The 22,818-nt window shown below is 39.2% G+C and overlaps 1 protein-coding gene across 1 annotated transcript in view; it reads left to right on the plus strand.

The window, feature by feature from the left end:
* CFAP54 (cilia and flagella associated protein 54) overlaps nt 1–22,818 on the plus strand; it is a 252,382-nt gene that overhangs the window by 54,488 nt on the left and 175,076 nt on the right. Inside the window, exons 20-22 of the mRNA XM_036301177.1 lie at nt 16,472–16,648; nt 20,519–20,611; nt 20,867–21,052. Coding sequence (XP_036157070.1) covers nt 16,472–16,648; nt 20,519–20,611; nt 20,867–21,052 — 456 coding nt within the window. The remainder of the gene's footprint in view (nt 1–16,471; nt 16,649–20,518; nt 20,612–20,866; nt 21,053–22,818) is intronic.

A 22,818-nucleotide genomic window follows, 5' to 3' on the forward strand; every position in this document is an offset into this window, starting at 1 on the left:
TTGCCCTTCTCCACCCAGTTCCCACCCAGCCCCAGGCTTTCACCACCCTATTGTCTATGTCCATAGGTAATGCATATATGCATATAAAATCTTTATTTAATCTCTTCCCGCCCTCCTCACCTCCCTTCCTTCTGAGAATAATCAGTCTGTTCCATTTCCATGTGTCCAATTCTATTTTATTCACCAGTTTTTTCTGTTCATTAGATTTCTTATTAGTTTATTTTTATTTTTAGATTCAATTGTTGATAGGTATGTATTTGTTGCCATTTTGTTTTTCGTATTTTTGTTCTTTTTCTTTTTCTTCTTCTTAAAGAATACCCTTCAACATTTATTGTAATACTGATTTGGTGGTGATGAACTCCTTTAGCTTTTTCTTGTCTGTGAAGTTCTTTATCTGACCTTCAATTCAACAGTGGTATGGGCATTCCCTTGAAGGTAACTAACTGCTTTTCTCTTGCTGATTTTAAGATTCTCTTTGTCTTTAGCCCTTGGCATTTTAATGATGATGTGTTTTGGTGTGGTCCTCTTTGGGTTTCTCTTGTTTGGGATTCTCTGTGCTTCCTGGACTTGCAAGTCTATTTCTTTCACCAGGTAGGGGACGTTTTCTGTCATTATTTCTTCAAATAGGTTTTCAATATCTTGCTCTCTCTCTTCTTCTGGCACCCCCATAATGCAAATGTTGGTACTCTTGAAGTTGCCCCAGAGGATCCTTATACTATCTTCATATTTTTGGATTCTTTTTTCTTTTTGCTCTTCTGGTTGGGTAGTTTTTGCTATCTGAGATTTCAAATCGTTGATTTGATTCTCAGAATCCTCTACTGTTGAATCCCTGCATATTATTATTTATTTCAGTCATTGTATGCTTAATTTCTGACTGGTCCTTTTCCATTTCTTTGGAGGTTTCTAGCAGATTCTTATGTAACCTTATAGCTGTGGTTTTGAACTCTGTCCAGTAGTTTGCTTTCTTCCATTTCTTTCATTTGTGACATGTTTCTTTGTCCCTGCATTTTGGTTGCTTCCCTGTGTTTATTTCTATCTATTGGGTAGAGTGGCTATGTGTCCTTGTGTTGGTAGAGTGACCTTGTGTAGTAGGTGTTCTATAGGGCCCAGTGGCTCAGCCTCCCCAGTCACCTGCGTTGGGCACTCTAGATGCACCCATTTGTGGGCTGTGAGCACAGTCTTGTTATAGTTGAGACTTGATTGCTATTGGGTCACTGGGAGGAATTGACCTCCAGGCCATTTGGCTGTGAGGATCAGCTGTGACTACAGTGGGAGAGCTGCTATTTAGGAGACACCCCTATGGAGCAGGACTTGCTTGAGTGGGGCTTTGATGCTCACTGAGTTTGCCCCTGGAGTGTATCTTTTATGGATATGTAGAGTTGTAATCTGGTATGGTCTGACACTGACCACTGGGTATACTGGCTCTTGGGTGTCCAGGGAGGTGCAAAGTCAGCCACTGCCTGGGGCCACCAAGCAGGAGCTACAGAGAGATATGCAGATTCCTCCTATTTGTATGGGGTTTAAAAGTACCCAGATGAGGCCCAGCTGTGAAGCAAGGCAGGCTGGTGCTGGTACCAGGTCTTGGGCCTTTTATTGATAGGTTTGAGGTTCCCTTACCCAGCTGTAGCTTGTTTGGGAGATTTTAGCCTGAGCAAGGACAGGCCATTCTTATGCAAAACCTGCTGCACACACCTTCTGTGGGGTTGTAAATTGGATGAAGCGGGGTCTTAAGGAATAACCAGGACAGCATAAACAGAAATGGCTGCCAGTCAGCCCTGAGACTGGGGAGGTCCCAGCATAGGAACAATGTTCCTGCAAGCACCTCCATCTGTAAGAAAGTCACCCTTGAGTTCCTGCCCCAATGCCAGACAATCCAGTTCCTCCTCGTATGTGTCTGTGATCCCCAGAGCCTCACCCTGGTGCTGGAGCTCAAAGGAAGCAGGACCTTGTAAGTTCAGTTCATGGTGCTAGCCTTTTAAAAGGAACAGCTGAGTCTCCATTAGCCTCTGTGTCACTGAGCCCCAATCTGTACTTGTTTTTATAGCCATAGTTCTTACTGCCCTAAGGGATTTCTTTTCACAGCTCTGGGATCCTGGGATGGAGATCTGGAGTGTGGTTGGGACCCCTTGCTCCTCCGTGTGGCCTCTGCAGAGACAGAGACAGCCTCCCTCCCAATTAAAAAAGCAGCACATGTGGGTGCCGAACCAGCCTGTTTCGCGCCCCGCACCTCCTACCAGTCTCAGTGTGCTCTTCTTTACTTTTCTAGTTGTAGGACTTCCATTCAGCTTGCTTTCCAATGATTCTGGATGATGTTTGTTCTGTATTGTAGTTGTAATTTTGATGTGGCTGTGGGAGGCGGTGAGTACAGGTATTTACCCACACTGCCATCTTCAAATCTCCTCCTCCTTTTATTTCTGAAGTGAAACTATTTTAATTAAGAAAAATTATAAACATAATGCCCTTTGAGGATAGATTCATAACATGCATTTCGAGACCTTACTTTTTATGAGTCATCCTCCTTAAGGATTTTCACCAACTAACAAGCATTGAATATTTATTTAGAAGTCCTGAAATCTTCGGCAGCTACCTCTGCTCCTCAGTGGTATTTTTTTTTTTTAATTCAAGTGTTAAAGCTTAATGATCAGTCCTCAGGGTACAATGATATTATGGCTCAAATTATTGCCAAACTTTCTTTCCTTAAAAAATACAAATAAATTTCTTTCCCTTGGCAATTATATTGTGCTGGGGCATATCACAGAATGTTTTACATTATTTTATTTTTTTATATATTTTTTATTGATTAAGATATTACATATGTGTCCTTATCCCCACGTTACCCTCTACCCCCCCCAACCCTCCGCTAATGCCCTCACCGCCCCTGTTGTCCGTGTCCATTGGTTAGGCCTATATGCTTGCATATAAGTCCTTTGGTTGGTCTTTCCCCCTTACCCCCACCTTCCCCTACCTTCCCTCCAAGGCCCGACAGTCCAATCAATGCCTCTCCGTCTCTGGATCAGTCCTTGTTCATCAGTTTATGTTGTTCATTATATTCCACAAATGAGTGAGATCCTGTGGTATTTATCCGCTCTCCAGTTCCATCCATGCTGTGACAACTGGTAAGAGTTCCTTTTTCTTCTTCCTCTTCTTAAAGAATACCTTTCAGCATTTCATATAATGCTGGTTTGGTGGTGATGAACTCCTTTAGCTTTTTCTTATCTGTGAAGCTCTTTATCTGACCTTCTATTCTGAATGATAGCTTTGCTGGATAAAGTAATCTTGGTTGTAGGTTCTTGGCATTCATCACTTTGAATATTTCTTGCCACTCTCTTCTGGCTTGCATGGTTTCTGTTGAGAAATCAGCTGGCAGTCGTATGGGTATTCCCTTATAGGTAACTGACTGTCTTTCTCTTGCTGCTTTTAAGATTCTCTCTTTGTCTTTTGCTCTTGGCATTTTAATTATGATGTGTCTTGGTGTGGTCCTCTTTGGGTTCCTTTTGTTTGGGGTTCTCTGCGCTTCCTGGACCTGTAAGTCTATTTCTTTGACCAGGTAGGGGAAGTTTTCTGTCATTATTTCTTCAAATAGGTTTTCAATATCTTACCCTCTCTCTTCTTCTGGTACCCCTATAATTCTGATGTTGGTATGCTTGAAGTTGTCCCAGAGGCTCCTTACACTATCTTCATATTTTTGGAATGTTTTTTCTTTTTTCTTTTTCGGTTGGGTCTTTTTTGTTTCTTTGTATTTCAAATCTTTGACTTGATTCTTGGGATCCTCTTGTCTGCTGTTGGATCTCTGTATATTATTCTTTATTTCAGTCAGTGTATGCTTAATTTCTAGTTGGTCCTTTTTCATATCCTCGAGAGTCTCACTAGATTTATTGAGGATCTCACTAAATTTATCGGCGGTTTCCATAAAATTCTTGAAAAACCTTATAAATGTGGCCTTGAACTCTATATCCAGTCGTTTGCTTTCCTCCTTTTCTGTTATTTGTGACCTGTTTCTTTGTCTCCGCATTTTTTATGCTTCCCTGTGTTGGTAGAGTGGTTTTGTGTGCTAGGTGTCCTGTAGGGCCCAGTGGCTCAGCCTCCCCAGTTTCCTGAGGTGGACACTCTTGGTGTACCCCCTTGTGGGCTTTGTGCACAGTCTTGTTGTAGTTAAGCCTTTATTGTTGTAGGATCACTGGGAGGAATTGACCTCCAGGCCAATTGGCAGTGAGAATCAGCTGTGTCTGCAGTGGGAGAACTTCTGTGCTGAAGACACCCTTCTGGGGCAAGACTTGTTTCAGTGGGGTTTTGGTGCTCACTGAGTCTGCACCCTGAGTGTGTCCCTTATGGATCTGAGGAGTTGTAATCTGGATGGTCCCCCTCTGACCACTGGGTACACTGGCTCTTGGATCTAAGGATGTGCTAATTTAGCCTCTGCCTGAGGTTACACAGCAGGAGCTACGAAGAGAACTGCAGATTCCCCTTCCTTTTTTGGAGTTTGGAGGTACCCTGATGAGGCCCAGCTGTGAAGCAATGCAAGCCGCTGTGGGGCCTTGGGCCTTCTCTTGGAAGTTCTGGGTCTGTCTGGCCCAGCTGCAGTTAGGTAATTTTCAGGTTGCAAAGGGCCGGGGCATTCATATGCAAAAGCCTCTGCTGCAGCCTGGGTGGGGCGGGGTCTCAGGGAATCAAAGGGAGGAGCAAGCTGCTATGGCGGATTCTCAGCCCTGCCCTAAGGGGCCCCGCGTCTCAGTGTCCGGGTAATTGCTGCAAGCACCTCTGAGGGAAAGCCGACCTCAAGTTCCAAGTTCTGCCCGCTGCCAGACAGTCCAGTTTCTCCCCGTATGAGTCCTGGGTCCCCAGAGACTTCCCGGAACCGGAGTTCAGAGCAGTCAGGAGCTTGTGACTCCCTCCCGATTCAAAAAGACAGCCGCGTCCTCAGGTGCCAGCCCCTTTCTACACGCGCGAGCCTCCGTACCTCTGCACTTTACTTCCGCAGCTCCTCTGGCTCTCAGCGTGCTTTTCTTTCCTTCTAGTTATAGAATTTCCACTCAGCCAGCCTTCCGGTAGTTCTGGATGATGTCTGTTTTGTCTTTATGTTGTTTTTTTTGAAGTTGTTGTGGGAGGCAGCAATTTCCCGGTGTTTATCTATGCCGCCATCTTAGTTTCTCCCTTTATTATTTTTTTAACTTTACTTGTCCTAGGACCTAGTTTATAGGCAATAAATGATATTAATTAAATTTCTATAATCAGTCTTTGAGTAATTTTACACTAGCTATATTAAAGGGTGCAAAAACAACTTATTTACCTCTTCACATTAGACCTAATAAAATTAATTGCAGTTCTTAAGATGTTTGAAGGAAGCCTCTTTATTTACTTCTAACATAACTTTCAGTCCAGCTTAGAAAATTTCAACTAAGAAGTATCTTTGTCTTTCTCTTTACACCCAGCAACCTACAGGGTCATTTCCTCGTTTTACATTATTATGATCTCGTAATTAAGTTATACCCAAATCAGTAACTGATGTGTCACCTGATATAAAATGGTTTGAAAAGCCCGGATCTTTTCAGAACTCTTAAATAATTCATACTCTGTTTTAGTTTTTCAAAAGTATTGTGACTTTGTGGAGCCGGATGATCGCATCAGGTGTCTGTTTTATTACAAATCAATTAAAGGTGGACAAACTTGTTGCCATGAATGAGGGATAAACCTTCCTAGTTCACTGTTAGCTTTCCAAATGAGATGAATTTTTTTCTTGATTATGGGGTATTTATTTTCCCCATTTTCCTGTCTTGATTATTTGACTTTTGGGAGTTTATATTGGCTTTTTACACATTATACTTCAGATTTATTTTAATTTATTGCCACTAGAATCACTTGAGATATCCTTGATCTTTTACTTCTGATCAAATAGAGCTATCATTGTGTGGCTTATCATCATTGCCCTTGGAGTCCACCCACTGAGCATTCAGCATCTTTGCAGATGGGATTTCTCATTGGGAAGAGGCAGGACTACTCCTCTATCTATGTGCTAAATGTTACCAGGGCAGGGTTGTTCACTGTTGTTTTTTGTTCAGCTGAACATCACCTTTTGAGGAATTTCTTCCTCCCATAGATGTAATCAGGTGGGACTTTTCAGGGGCTTTCTCCTCTTCTGGCCCCAATGAGGACTAGTGATGCAAGCTTGGCGGATTTGTTGCTCCCTTTTTGGAATTTGAGTCTTGAACAGAGGGATAAAAGGATTAAAACTAGTTGGTGTTCATTCATTCTAATGCGTGTGCCCTGGTCAGACAATTATAGTTTTGTTCTATTAACCCTCCTATCTTTGTGGGCCTGCTTTGGTCCAAGCCTGGTTTTCCTGTTGTTTCTGTTGAAAAACAAACAAACAAACAAACAAACAAACAAACAAAAAACCCAAATGATGCATCTAATTTTCTCCTAATATTATTCTTTGGAACAAATAGATAGTTGAGATGATCTTAGCAGTTCCAAATTCTAGTAATAATGCTTCAACTTTAAGCAAAGGAACATTGTGAGTTAGCATATTTATTTTTATAATTGACACGAAATCTAATTTTATGGTCCTATTTTGAAACCAGAACTAATGAAGAAGCCACTAGAAGTTCTAATAACTCCTGCCTTTAATATTTCCTAAATTTGTATCTTGAGGTCCTCTAACTACCACTCTGTTAACTATGATAGCAGTAATTGGATTACTGAACGTAATTGTTTTTCTTATTTTATAGCATTTTAGTCAAATGAATTCTATTTGTTTTTTTGGGGGAAGGGAAGAACATAGATGAACTAATTTTTTTTTTCTTCAGAGACTTTCTCAGCTCTTTTTAATTGCTCCATGCTGATGTCTTCCTCAGAAAGAGCAAACCTTTTATGATTCTGAGCCCTCCCATGAGATCATGTTTTGACCTCCAGGCTTGAAACTACTGACAGAGATTTAAGCATTTTTACATATAAGGTTGCCCCCCTTTTAAAAACATTTTAAGGGTGTTGTCCAGGCAAGTTCATTAGGTTGCCTTTCTGATGAAGACAATATAGTATAATGCTTAGGAATATAAGGGTCTTAGATTAGAGTTTTGATTCTACCACAGACTAGCTGTATGACTTAAATCAAGTTTACTTATGTTCTCTTAAGTTTCAATTTCTTCAGCTATAAAATGTGGGAGTTCTAGGAAAATTAAATGAAATGATGCACATTTAATGCTTAGTATTTGGCACAGCGTAAGCAGTCAATATTGTTAGCCAACATTATTATTATTATTACTACTCCCACCTCAAGCACTCTGGAAGGTCCTGTTTTGTCACATCAGAATTATTTTTGGTGCTTTAAGCATATTTTTCTCTATCAAATTACACATTTTTCTGTGTTTTCTCTTATATCTATCCTATAAATTATATATTTTATTCTAAGCAATATTTCTTACCAGTATTCTTAGATATGACTTAAGGTACTTTTCATCTCCTTCTGAAATATACATAATAGTGTTAAGAACCCAGACTATACCTCAGATCTACTAGGCAGCTAGTAAATATGGCACTTTATCATTGCAGTCTTTTGATAGTTGTTTCCATATGTCTTAATCATGTCCTTGAAGATTGCTCTATATCTTCCTACAAGTGTTTTTGCTGCAGTGTGGGTGTTAAGCCATCATCAAATGTATTTGTCAACCTGTCCTCATAAACATAGAATAACTTCTGAAAAGAGGCAGATCTCAGTTTCTGTGGTGGAAACTATAGGCAGAGAGACTTCAGCCAACAATATTTTGGACTTCAGTAGTATTATTTTGGGGCACATTGCAGCACAAACCCCCATTAAAAAAAACACTCAGGACTTACTTCCTTTGTGAATGGGTATAGGAGCTTCTTTCCATTGAGGTTCTGTGGCTGATTCTTTTTCTGTTATAGATAAAGACTCATTTCTTCTTTCAAACTTAGTAAGCCCTCTGATTTGGCAGGCACTGTGCTAGGCAGTGAGGATATAGTTATTTTCCATTATTTGCCATGACATGGAAAACCCATTTCCTCTTGACCTCTGATTAAGGAATTGTCTATATTTCAGAGCTGCAATACTTTGGTGTTCTAGATCATTGCTGTTATAGGCCATATTCATGTCCACGTTGATAACACTTTCACAACTGAGTACAGCTAGTTTCATGGAAATTTTTCTTCCTTGATTTTTTGGGACTTTGTCTCTGATGATATTTCCTCCTTTCTATCTGAGAAACCCCCTTTAAAAAGTCCCTAGTCACTTTCTCATAGTGGAACCTTATTATCAGCTTAATTATTTGGTTCACTAAATTAGGATGTTAATTTCTAACTATCAGTAGGGTTTACTTTGAGTCCTATTATACTATACTAGAGGCCTGGTGAACGAAATTTGTGCACTTGGGGGGGGGGGGCGTCCCTCAGCCCAGCCTGCCCCCTCTCACAGTCCGGGAGCATGTGGAGTGGGCCTAAGCCACAGTCTGGCCTCCCTCTGCAGGAGACAACTGGCTGATTAGGGGAAGGTACCGCTCCCATCACCCTGCTGCTGCTGCCACTGCCGGCTGCCACAGCTGCCAAGGTGTTTTCATCAACACGGATTCCAGTCCCTTCACTACTAAAAAATGACAACTTCCTTTAAGCATTTTTAAAATGTCTCTTTCATAGGATATGACATTTCTTTCTTTCTTTTTTTTCAATCCTCACATGAGGATATTTTCCCATTGATTTTTAGAGAGCGTGGAAGAGAGAGGGAAAGACAGAAACATCAATGTGAGAGGCACACTTCGATTGGTTGCCTCCTGCGTGAGCCCTGACCTGGGCCCCGGCCAGGGAGGAGCCTGCAACCTAGGTACATGCCCTTGATCAGAATCAACCTCGCCCCACTGAGGGTTTGTGTCTCCGCTCTGGCCACAGCAGCCCAGCGCAATGGCTGCAGGACTGGGGCTGGGGGCCAGCCCCCCTGTGAGTTGTTCTCTCCGGCTCCGGGGCTGGGTGTGGGCTGCCCTGTCTGTTGTTTTCTCAGGCTCTGGGCCTGCACCAGGCCCCTCCTCCGGAGCTGGTTGTGACCATTATAGTGTCCCAGCCTAATTTGCATATTACCTCTTTTATATATATATATATATATATACATACATATATATATATATATATATACACACACACACATATATATGTATATATAATTGTTCTGATTTACCTAAATCAAGGACTTTGTTTTAGATTTTTCTTCCATCACCTTTCAATTAAACTGTGATATTTTTATTAACACTTCAATATTTTTATTAACCTACTTCAAATCACGTCATGGGATTATGAATGAGGGATAATAAAGTTAAAATTGATCAAGACTTAATCAGAACATTTTAAACATGATTTCTTAGAATGCAGATTATCCTCCTCTTCATAATTTCATACATCTTTCATTCAGAACACATTTATTAAACCTAAAGAGATAAATAAAGCACTGTCCTTGCCACCAAGACACTCATTATTTAGAGAGTATGGACAGTCATGTCCACAGGTGCCTTATTGCATAATACTTACTAACATAAAGATTGTGTGAAATGAAGGGAATGAGTACCTAAATGCATGGGACTTATCTTGAAAGAAGTCAGCAGAGAAGATGTGTGAATGGGTCTTGAAACACAGAAGAGGGTGTAAGACCCTCCAGAAAGAGGAAAATACAGGGGCAAAGACATATTAGAGGCACAAAAGAATATAGAATTATCTGGGAGTGAGTGATTTTTCTTTTATGGTTTTGGAGGTTAGGTTGGACAGGGTGGTAGCTATGGGAGGAGAAAAAAGTACAGGGGGAAAAAAGACTGGAAAGTATAGTTGTAATCAGAATAAAAAGGGCTTTGGAGGAGTTTGCACTGTAACCAGTATGGAGGAGCCATTGACGAGCTAGGCAACTGAAAGTTTAAGAGCCTAGAGGCTGAGAGGAAGGACAGGGGGCTTATTTACTCATCTAAATCAGTGGTCCCCAGTCCCTGCTTCCCTTCAGAATTATCTTTGGCATTTGTTAACAATACATGGTCAAGCTGCGCCGCCGGTGATTTTTATTAAGTGGGTTTAGAGTAGGGACAGACTATCTTAATTTTTAAATAAACTTCATAGATGATACTGATCAACAGCCAAGTCTGAGAAATGTCTGTGTGATGGCCCAGGGCAGGAAGTTTAAAAAGATCTCAGTTGGGTTCATGGTTATGCAGGGAGAAGCTGCTAGTGTCAAGTCAGAAGATGCTTGTTTCCAGCTGGTTCAGCTGAGCATGAACTGCTGAGGCAAATTTTGGGAATTAATGTAGAAAGCCCAGAGCAGTTGACCAGTCAATTGAGATGGAGTCAAAGGCAGTCTGTGTTAATATCAGGGCCAGTGAGCCAGTGGTGCTGGTATATTTTCAGACTCCAAACATAATCCAGAGGAAGGAAATGTCTCCAGACTTTCAAGGCATTGCTCCCCTTTCCTTATGTTGCATAAGTTTCCTTAGGCTGATTTTACTTATTCTTTTGCAACCTGAATAATCATAGTCTCCACAGCCTGTGATGCAAATGAAGGCACATTAAAATTTAATCTTCAAAATGTAATAGATTTTTTTTAAAGTTCTCACCTGATGATATGTTTTTATTGATTTTCAGAGAGGAAGGGAGAGGGAGAGAGAAATATCAATATGTGAGATACATTGATCGGTTGCCTCCTGTAAGCACCTCAGGCTAGGGATCAAACCTTCAACTGAGGTATGTGCCCTGACTGGGAATTGAACCCACCACCTTTGGTATACGGGACAATGCCCCAACCAACTGAGCCACTTGGCCAGGGCCAAAATATTATAGATTTTATTTCCCTTCTGTTCAACTAGGAACTTCTTCTCTCAAAATTTTCCCACAGTTATCTGGGGAACCTACTTACCTTGTTCAACTCTGGCCTCTTTCTTATCAAGCTTCCACCTATTGTTGCCTTTCCAGGGAGCCTGGCTCTGTGGGCACATCTGCCTTCTCAGGGGGCCAAGGGGGGCCTGTGGTCTGTGGCAGAAGGTGGATGGGGAAATGAGCCTCTGTCCAGCCCTGTGCTGGTTGGGTCCTCTGGGTTGAACTGGAACTTGACTCTCTCACAGTCTTTTATTACACAGTCCCTTCTGCTTCTGGCCTTTTTTTTACCATTTTTTCATCCATTTTTTTCATCTCCTCCCCTCCTCCCCCCAATTTGATTGAATGAATGAAAAAGTGGTGATAATGGAAGGTAACAGATGCCATCTTATCTCCCTGATTGATTGACTGATTCATTCATTCTGTGATTCAACAGTTACACCAAGCACCATGTGTACGTAAATTAGCTTTTGTCTGGCCAGCGTGGCTCAATGGCTGAGCATCAAACTATGAACCAGGAGGTCACAGTTTGATTCCTGGTCCCGGCACATGCCTGGGTTGCAGGCTTAATTCCTGGGGCGGGTGTGCAGGAGGCAACTGATCAATGATTCTCTCTCATCATTGATGTTTCTTTCTCTCTCCCCCTCTCCATTCCTCTCTGAAATCAATAGAAATATATTTTAAACAAGTAGCTTTTGCTTGTAAACATGTATGGTCTCTAGCACATAGGCTCTGGAAGCATAGTTATCATATATCACCCTTCTCGCAAGAAGGAACGGTTGTCCTGTGCAGAAGGCTAAGGCTCCTGAACTGTAAGTGCAGGAAAATGTTCAAGGTCTTCTGGCACGGAATAAGTGGAATTAAAACACCATGAATTACTAGAGATAAATTTTAATCACGACAAATGATTTTAGACCTTAAGTCCACCATTTCTAATAGAAATAAAAATGAGAAGTTAATTCTGACCTCAGTTTAGGCCAACCTTCATTATTTTAAGGAAAAAGTATGATGCTATAGTTTTATAGCCTGCACTCCCACCGGGAATGGATTTACCCACTTAGCTTTAAATATCACTCTGATGTTTATGACTCCTAGATCCTCTCTCCAGTCTTAGCCTTTCTTTTGAACTTGAGTCCAGCTTTCCAAATGAAAGCTTTAAACTCATCGTGTCTTCTGTAGGGGAAACAGCACGGGTTTTTGTATCTGAGAGAAATGCGTTTGACATTTGGTGGACATTTTGTCTCCTCATCCTCAGGATTTTCTTTCTGAGGTGTTTATTGAATTTGCTAGAACTTTCAGAATAAAAAGGAATAGTGGCATTGTGTCTCCTCCTGGATGCTATTTTAGTGCTTCACGATTGCCATGATTTTCTCTGTTGTCTAAAATTACTATTTTTTCTCATGCTTAAAGGAAGAGCTTTCTGAGTTTATTGAGCTTTGCCTCCTACTCCAGCTTTATTGAGGTATAATTCACAAATGAGATTTTAATATATTTAGAATGTACATTGTGATTATTTGATATATTTATTGTGAAATGATTACCATATTACAGGCTAATCAGGCTAATTAACACATTTATCACCTCACATGGTTGCTTTTATTGTGTGTGTGAGAACTCAAAATCTATTCTAAATTTCAAGTACTCAATGCAGCATTATGAACTATAGTCACCATGCTGTACGTTAGATCTTTAAAACTTATTTCATTTTATAACTGAATGTTTGTATCATTGACCAGCATTCCCCTTCCCCCCAATTTTACTTCTTCCTTTATGATTTGGGTGTTTTTTACTTCATTTTCTTTTCTGATTGCTGTGGCTAAGATATCCAGTAACATGTTGAATAGGCGTGATAAGAGTGTGTGCCCTTGTCGTATTCCTGATCTTAAAGGGAACACTTTCTATCTTTCACCATTGTTATGATGTTAGCTGTGGGGTTTGTCATATATGGCCTTTATTATGTTGAGGTATGTTCTTTTTTTTTAATATTTTTTATTGATTTTTTACAGAGAGGAAGGGAGAGAGATAGTTAGAAACATCGATGAAAGAGAAACATCGATCAGCTGCCTCCTGCACATCTCCCACTGGGGATGTGCCCGCAACCCAGGTAAATGCCCTTGACCGGAATCGAACCTGGGGCCTTTCAGTCCACAGGCCGATGCTCTATCCACTGAGCCAAACCGGTTTCGGTGAGGTATGTTCTTTTGTATGCAATTTGTTGAGAAGTTTTATTATAACAGGATGCTGAATTTTGTCAAATTCTGTTTGGGCTCTACTGAAATGATATTTTTTTTCATTTTGTTAATGTGGCGTATTGCATTTATTGATTTGAATCATATTTATATTGACCCATCTTTGAATCCCAGGAGTAAATCCTGCTTAATCACTGTGTATGAGTCTTTCAATATACTGTTAAATATGGTTTGCTAATGTTTTGTTAAGGATTTTTCCATCTATGTTCATCAGGAATATTGGTCTGTAATTTTCTTGTATTATCCTTTTCTGGCTTTGGTACCAGGGTAATGCTGACCTTGTAAAGTCATTTTGGAAATATCCCTTCTCATCAAGTTTTGGAAGAGTTTGAGAAGGATTGGCATTAATTATTCTTTACATTTTTGGTAGAATTCACTCGTGAAACCATCTGGTCCTGCGTTTTTCTTTAGTGGGAGGTTTTTTGATTACTGATCATTTTCTTACTTGTTATTGGTCTGTTCATATTTTCTATTTCTTTATGATTCAGAAATGTTGGTTCAAATGCTTTGTCCATTTTTAGTGGGGTTGTTTGTTGTTTTATATGAATTTATAACAGTTCTTTATATATACCAAATGCAGGCCTCTTAGCAGATGTAAGATTTGTAAATATTTTGTCTCACTCTGTCAATTGTCTTTTCACTTTTTTGATGTTATCATTTGAAGCTTTTAATTTTTGATGAAATCTTAATCCTAGGTCATGAAGATTTACTCCATTTTCTTCTAAGAATATTTTGGCTGTCACACTTGGATCTGTAACTAATTTTGAATTAATATTTGCATTTGGTGTGATGTAGGGGTCCATGTAGATGTCTAATTGTCCCAGTACTATCTGTTGGAAAGGCTATTTCTTCTCTATCATACATTGAATTTGAATGTTTACATAGGTTTTTGCTTTGGAGCTCAATTAGAGTGCTTTTGGCTTTTAATTTAATTCAAAAGAGGATTTTAACCCATTTACATGTATTATTATTGATGATATATTTAGTCTTATTTTGAATATCATTTAGGTCTTCTGGTTCCCATGTCTTCTTTCTTTTGATTGCCTTTCCTTCAGGTATACAGAATAAGTGTTTTTAACTGCTTTATTTCTTCTTGCTAATAGGAAGAAACTCTCAATAATATTCATTTAAAAACCACATATACTAATAGTCTCATTGCTTGAGAGTTACATTTCAAGTTGCATTAAGAGTAGGTGTACAGTTCACTAGTATAAATGTAGATGATTGCATTATGAACTTTTTAAGAATAATGAAATATGATGATAGATATTCAGAGGATTTGATTAAAAAATGAAATGTCTCATATTAATATATAATAATAATGATAAACAAATTAGACATATATATGACACTACTGCCTTAATAACTATTTTTTTACTTAGCTTTATTTAGTAGCTATTTTTAAAATTTCTACTGCTGGGGTCCAGCCCCAGCAGGTCCAGGGGTCCCCAAAGGTGTGGACGGAGTCGGCGAAGAAGGAATGACACGGAGACAGCGTTCAGTTGATCAGCAGCCTAGCCAGGATCTCTAGCCAAGTTCTGGTCAGGATCTCCAGCAAAATTCTGGTTCGGATCTCCAGCCAGGTTCTGTGTCCATGTTGTCTTGCTAGGTTCTCCAGGTTCTCCAGCCAGGTTCAGTTACCAGGTTCTAGTCAGGTTCTCTTGCCAATTTCTGTAGTCAGGTTCAGTCCAGGATCTTTTGCCATGTTCTCTCGCTAGGTTCTGTCTCTAGGTTCTGAGGCCAGTTTCTGTCCAGGAACTTTTGCCATGTTCTCTCCAGCGAAGTTCTTCTGTCTCTAAAGAACGTTCTGTGTAGGTTCTGTGCCTAGGTTCTGTCTCTCCTGGTTCCGTATTCTAAGTTCTGTATTCTAAGTTCTGAGTCTTGCTGTCTTATTACATCTGTATTTATACCAGTTGATTCAATCCTATCAATCTCTATTACAAAGGTTAGGGCGTTTCTTATCTCCATTCCAGGGAGTAAAGATTATGTAGCTTAAGCATGATTGTTCATAGTTAAAGTGATTAATTACCCACCTGGCACTAGTTAAGAGGTTTTATTCCCTCCCTAACTTCAGGGGAAAATCCCTACCTGGGGAAACAACCTTTCTCAGAGACCTTGGTTAAAACACATAGTGCCAAGAAGGTGAGCAAAAACATATTAAGAACAGTATGCCATATATGCCAGGTCCCTTGAAACAGCAAGCATGGACCGGCTCCCGGCATTCTACAAAATCATTCAGTGCTTGAAATATGTATACCACCAAGACTCGAAGAACTATATATAACGAGACTAGAGGCCCGGTGCACAAAAATTTGTGCACTCAGGGGGTTCCCTAAGCCCGGCCTATGCCCTCTCACAGTCTGGGACCCCTCGAGGGATGTCCACCTGCTGGCTTAGGCCCGCTCCCCCTGGCAGTCAAACATCCCTCTGGCAGCCTGGAAGCCCTCGGGGGATGTCCACTTGCCAGTGGGGAGCAGGCCTAAGCTGCAGTTGGAAATTCTTAGCGCTGCTGAGGAGGTGGGAGAGGCTCCCACCACCAACACTCTGCTGGCAGCTGGCAGCCTGGCTTGTGGCTGAGCAGAGCTCCCCCATGTGGGAGCGCACTGACCACCAGGGGGCAGCTCCTGCATTGAGCGTCTGCCCCCTGGTGGTCAGTGTGTGTCACAGGGACCAGTCATTCCCAGTCATTCTGCTGTTAGGGTCAGCTTGCATATTACCCTTTTATTATATAGGATAGAGGCCTGGTGCATGGGTGGGGGCCGGCTGGTTTGCCCTGGTGTCCTGGATCAGGGTGGGGCTCCTGCTGGGGTGCCTGGCCAGCCTGGGTGAGGGGCTGAGGGCTGTTTTCAGGCTGGCCACACCCCCTTCAGGGTGGGGGTCCCCACTGGGGTGCCTGGACAGCCTGGGTGAGGGGCTGATGGCTGTTTTCAGCCTGGCCAAGCCCCCCAGCGGGGACCCTCACCCCATGGGGGTGTGGCCAGACTGGGTGAGGGGCTGAGGGCCGTTTTCAGGCTGGCCACACCCCCCAGTGACCCAAGCTCCCAGATTCTCCTTTTTTTTTTTTTTTTTCCAGTGCCTCCTTGAGGGGAGGTCAGGGGGGCCAGGGAAGGCGGGAAGCTTGGCTTCCTCCACCACCAGGGGCAACCCAAGCCTCCTGCTCACTCCAACTCTGTGGCCGCCACCATCTTAGTTGGGTAAATTTGCATACTCACTCCTGATTGGTTGGTTGGCGTGGCTTGTGGGTGTAGAGGAGTGGCCACGTGATGGTTAATTTGCATGTTTCTTTTATTAGTGTAGATAGTGTTGTTTAATATTACTACAAATATAAGTGAAATTAAAGCTCTTGAAATATATTTTTCTGTTTTCACACCTTATTATAGGAAGCATATTCTTTAATTGAGAAGGTTGAAGTAGAACAAAATGCTCAATATTTGTATCTGAAAAATATGGAAAGTTCAAAAGAAAAGAAAGGCAGAATCCCTCCTCCACCTATCCTGCTATCCCGAACTCATTGTTCTGTGATGTTGAAACCTGCTCCATTTATTTCAGATGTTAAGGTATGTTGTCCACTACTATCTTTACATCAGGCAATGCAACATAAGTACTTTTATGACTACAATGATTAATACTTTTATTGCTTTTAGGGCCTGACTAGTCTTATTTATTAGCACTGAACACTGGGATTAATGTTCTAATGTAGTAATTATACTTAGTTTCTTCATGATCTTTTCCTTTTTATGCTGTTTCCCTTTATGCTCTTTATAGTCCTGCTGTACCCACATATATAATAAAGAGAAACAGTAGAGAAGCATTTGTAAGTCTCTTCATCACCATGACAGAGTCATATGCTGACATTCTAGAATGACACTTGAAGAGGGTAGATGTTATTCTCAGAGTCAATGATGGAGATGAATTTGGGGATGGTGAATTTACTGGTTCTTTCCAAAGTTCTTCCAAGTAAATGGGGATGCTTTTAATACAAACACACAAATGACAATTCCAGCTGTATTATAAGTCACACATTTTTATGTATTTATTGAAGAATGTGCTCTTTTTTCCATCCTCAATGCCTTGGAACTCAGCCTAAATATTACTGTAACTTGAGATTTTAGTTTCCTCACAAACATTTGGTTCTACCTAATTTATATTTTAAATATTACCTTTTCCTCTTTTGGATGATCAACAACATGCTCTTTGATGTTATATAAAAATTAAAGTTGTGTCTTTGATTCTTTTAGGACTTCCACTTGAGATTACATTGACTTGATATAGTGGGAAGGGCATGGGCTTTAAAGTCAGATGCAAGTTTAAAAATTTCAGCTCCACCTGCTAGCAGTAGGACTCTCTAGGAAATCTGACTATACTTCCTTAGGTGTTTTATGTTTTGTTGTGCTTTCATTTGTAAAATATGTTTACTGTGAAAATTAAATGAAGTATTATATAATATTCTTGGCATATTAACTTTTCCCCTCATATCTTATTAAATATATGTAGTAAAGTTTTCTAAAAGTAATTAATAATGTAACCATGATTACATGATTTAATTTTTATTTTTTCATAAACGTTGTCCAATGAGCATTGAGTATCTATCATCTATCAAGCAGTGTAAAGGTAATTGAGATATAAAAATAAACACAAATAAAACATGGTCTAGTGAGTCTTTGAGGAGTTTTAGACTGATGATAGATGGACATCAGTGAGAAAGGCATCTTCCCAATGCCTTATAATTGGGGGAATAGAAGTATCATTTGTCTTATGTCTAACTGCGCTATAGTAAATGCATTATTCCAATTGCTAGCCATTTTAAGGTTCAACTTTGGATTTTTCTGGATATGTTGAAAGAATAGGGAGTCACTGATTTTAGAAATTTAGTGCAGAACTAAGACTGGATGATTTACCAAGAGATTTAGTTGTTGTTTTTCAAATGTTTTGGTTTATTTTACCAAAATCTTATTTTTTATGCATTTTAAATTAGTGACTATTTTATTTCATAATGCTTAGAAATAGGAAGACATGAGTCCCATATTTGACTTGTAGTTGTTGGACTTAGCACTTAGCACTTTATATTAAGGTTTTTTTTTGTTTTAAAAAAATATATATTTTATTGATTTGAGAGAGGAAGGAAGAGGGTGATAGAGATAGAAGCATCATTGATGAGAGAGAATCATTGCTCGGCTGCCTCCTGCACGCCCCACATTGGGGATCAACCCCGCAACCCAGGCATGTGCCCTGACCGGGAATCAAACTGTGACCTCCTGGTTCATAGGTCAACACTCAAATGTTGAGCCACGCTGGCCGGGCCACATTACATTAAGTTTATGTATGTGATACATTAGCAGAATTATATACTCTAGGAAATTACCGTCTGCTTCCTACTGAGCAGCACTAGATGGTGCTGTGGGCTTAAATACATTTTCTGGCTTGAGAATTCAGCCATCTTTTGTTTGATCAAAATCACTGTTAAGGTATTTGTTTCATTAAAATCTGTCTTAATAGTTGAAAGTGCTGATGCTATTTATGCATGTTTACTTCTGAAGTTAGTGATGATTTGTTTATGGTATCATTACTCTTATGTAGATTCTAATCACACATTGCTTCTTATAAGTAATTATATAAACTAAGATGTTTTCATCTGTGGAACAAAATATAAAGCCTGCTTGTAAATATGCTTTTAGAGAGAATTTTACCCTTCAAATTCTGGTTGATAAATAGAGCTTAGCTTAGAGCAATAACGGTCTAAATCATAAGCATAAACTTTCTTTTTTTTCTCTTTACGAAAAATGGTTCATTTTTTTTTTTTTTTTTTTTTTTTTTTTTTGCATGGGCGGTCAAGGAAAGTTAGTTTCTCATTTTTGTGTGAGATTCGTCTGATTTCTTTTCCCAACCTCCAGCTTCCAAATTCCTTCAGGACTCTCTGTCCTTAGAGTTCTCCTGCCTTTGTATATGGCTCCTTAATCACTTGAGAAAAATTTTTTGGAAACACAAAGTTTGGCCACCTGCACCAGAAATTCTTATTCACTGAGGCTATGCAGGCTTGGGTGTATGTAATTTTTTAAAATGATTGATTCTGTACAAAGCGTATTTTAAAAAGTGATTCTGCTGCATAGTCTGAGTTGAGAACTACTTGAACAGACAAGACACAATTAGGGTTTTCTGTTGACCCAGAAGAAGAGATGGCAGACTAAGCTATGAGAAGCCTTTGCTCCTTAGAAAAGTTTACATTTCGCTTGTCATCCAGTTTCCTTGTAATTTAGGAGTTGAGATGTTGTGAGGTGGAATCTATGGGGAAAAGGGAATGCCACAATGATGACAATTCCTCTGTTCTTAACCCCTGGTCAGTATGGCTCCTAATAATGCTGGTCCCTAGGTATCAACTTGCTCCCTTTCCTTATAGTGAGAATAGTTCATTGCAATAAAGGATTTCCATTATTTTGACATTTTGGCAGAAGGGCCATTGTCTAGGCATTTAATCAAGTTTAAGTTTGGTTGTTTTAGTAGAATGTGCATTTTATTTTTGGTTTATACCAGGGGTCCTCAAACTTTTTAAACAGGGGGGCCAGTTCACTGTCCCTCAGACCGTTGGAGGGCCGGACTATAGTTTAAAAAAAAACAAAGCTATGAACAAATTCCTATGCACACTGCACATATCTTATTTTGAAGTAAAAAAACAAAACGGGAACAAATACAATATTTATATTTGCATGTGGCCCGCGGGCCATAGTTTGAGGACCCCTGGTTTATACCTATATTTAAGAATTATCAAAAGGATATCAGAAAATGCATGCACTGGAGAAAAGAAATTACCCATAATCTTACCACTTTATTACCCAAAATCTACCACTATTCTTATTTAGGAACATTTTCTTCCAGGCTTTTTTAAACATGTATTTTTATATTTTACATTAAATACTATAGTATCTTGCTTCTTTTTCCACTTACTTTTTTGTCATATATTATTAAATAAAATATGAAAATCATTCCAGTGTTGGTCTTTTTCCCCATCAAGATTAAGTCATCTTTGGAGCCATTCTCTGACACTCTCTGACCTTGGGCCAGTTATTAAACATCTCTGTGTCTTCATTTTCTGTAAAGCAAAATGACAATAGTAATCCCAACTTATAGTGATGTTGTGAATATTAGAAAGCATATGTAAATTTCCTAGCAATACTCAGCATGTAGGAACTGCTCAGTTAGTGGTAGTTAAAATAATTAATAATGAATAATATTTTATCCTGTTAGTCCCAGGTAAACTAGCCTATATTTGCCTTTTTAAAAAAAGATTAAACCTAAGTACTTTTGTAAACCTAGATGTCATGTTTTAAAACTTGCATAGTTACATTTTCATTTCTTTGCCACATCCTGATAAAGGAAATTGAATGCCTTGTTAAACAGACTATAGATACTGGGCTTGTCTCTCTCCTCGGCAGGTGTCGTGGTACCGCATTTTGGGCTGCAAAGCAGAAGGGAGCCATGGAAAAGTGAGACTAAATAATAATCGTCTCCCAAACTCAGGAGAGGCGGTATGTCAAATGAAAAATAAAAACAAAACAAACCTCTAATTGTCAAGAAATCTTACCAAACATCTCATTTAATGACAGTTTTTTCCTTTTTGAAGTCATTATCATTTCAGTGAATTTCTCTAATTTCAACTTGAGTCTGACTAAAATCTAACAGTAAATGAAAAGGTTTTTTTAATATAAGGTTTACTTAACTATATACTTAAATTTACATTACTTTAATTTTCATACATAACTTGGAAATGTTTTTGTTAATAGATACCAGCGGATGGTAAAAGCATTTTTGAAGTGAAAGGTTTGGAAACCAATGAAAAATATGTCTTTGCAATTGCTGCTTATTCTTCTAACGGGCAGCTTGTCGGTAATGCTGTTGGGGAGACAACTAAACCAATTCTGATTTATCCACCTCTTTCTGCTGTTACTGCTCGGATGTTCCTGACGCAGGTACAAGAGATTTCTGCTCATATTTTTGTTCTTTACGTGTTTTTCCATTGAGCAGTTATTAAGTAATTTCTGATGGGGGGAAAAAATCACAGCAGCTATTCTAAAGCTCCTGTAATACATGTTTTCCATTATTGCAATTTAATCTCATAAAGCAGGAATAATTCCTTCTCTTACGAGTTTGCTTTTTATAATAACAGTTTTTCCTGGAATATATATATATATATATATATATATATATATATATATATATATATATATATCTATATATATATATATTAATTTTAGAAATTTTGGAAAATACTGAAATGAAAAAAGAAAAAAAAATGTTATCTGTTATTCTATCATCCAGAGAAGCAGTTCTTAACCTGGGCAATTTTGGCCCCCAGGGGACATTTGCAGTGTCTGGAAACATTTTGGGTTGTTAGAATTTAGAGGGGTGCTATTGGTATCTAGTGGGTAGAGGCCAGGGATACTGGTAAGCATTCTACAATGTAAAGGACAGCACTTGGCCCCAATAACAAAGAATTATCCAGTCCAAGCCCTGACTGGTTTGGCTCAGTGGATAGAGCGTCGGCCTGCAGACTGAAGGGTTCCAGGTTCTATTCCAGTCAAGGGCATGCACCTTTTTTGCGGGCACACTATGTCTCTAACTCTCTGTCCCTCTCCCTTCCTCTCTGTAAAAAATCAATAAAATATATATAAAAAAAGAATTATCCAGTTCAAGATGTCAGTAGTGCCAATGTGGAGAGAACAGGAGATATACTTTCATCTGTGTGTGTAGATATGGGTGTTATACATGCACATACATACATATGAATTATGTCTATGTAATTTTAATCATATTATTGTATATTCTGATATTTTCATTGTAAGATATAACTGACATTTTCCCATTCCATTAAATTATTCTTTTAAAACATAATTTTTAACAACTGCATGGTATTATCTTTCGTATAGCTAGATCGTGGCTTGTTTAATAATTTTTCATTGTTGGACAAATTTAAAGACCTTCCAGTCCTTTGCTGTTATAAGCAAAGCTGTGATGCACATCTTTTTATATAAACCTTTGCTGTATTCATGATTACTTTCTTAGGATAGATTTATAGAAGTGAAATTTCTGAGTTAATAGGGACAGGCAGACCTGAGTTTAAATTCAAGCTTCTCGCACTAGCCACGTGATAGTGGACAAATAATCTTCATCTGTGAAGTTGGAATGATAATAGTAGCTACCTCCTAAAGCGAATATGAGTATTAAGTGGAGCTATTCATGCCGGATGTTTAACCAGAGCATTTGTCACACAGTAGGCACTTAATAATTATTATTGTTGTTTTTAGTTGTGGATATATTCATGAATTAACATTTTTGCTGAAATGGTTACCTGACTTAAAGCATGTCACCAGTGAAAAGGATGCTAAGAAGAGTGTGACTCATTGACCTAAGTCTCAAGCATCTAATTTTAAACCTATTATTGACTGTAGAGATAATGGCTATTCTAAATTTTATTGCATTTCTATTGTGCTATTTTTTCTCTTAATAGTTGATTAGTATTATAAGCGAAGATTTTAGTGGCTTTTTATATGATCATTTTTCAAAGAAAATTAAATTGAGAGAGTTGCTAGGATTGGTTTAGCACATCATATTGGCTCATAGTTTTCTGATGTTTTGATTTCTTTGGGATCTGATATATTTCCTAATTTGCAGTGATGGAGTTATTTCAAAAAGAGGAATAGAATATTTTTTCAAGGCCTAGTTTTTCTCCAGGGAG

Source organism: Myotis myotis, unplaced genomic scaffold (assembly GCF_014108235.1).
Source record: "Myotis myotis isolate mMyoMyo1 unplaced genomic scaffold, mMyoMyo1.p scaffold_m19_p_3, whole genome shotgun sequence".
NCBI lineage: Eukaryota > Metazoa > Chordata > Mammalia > Chiroptera > Vespertilionidae > Myotis > Myotis myotis.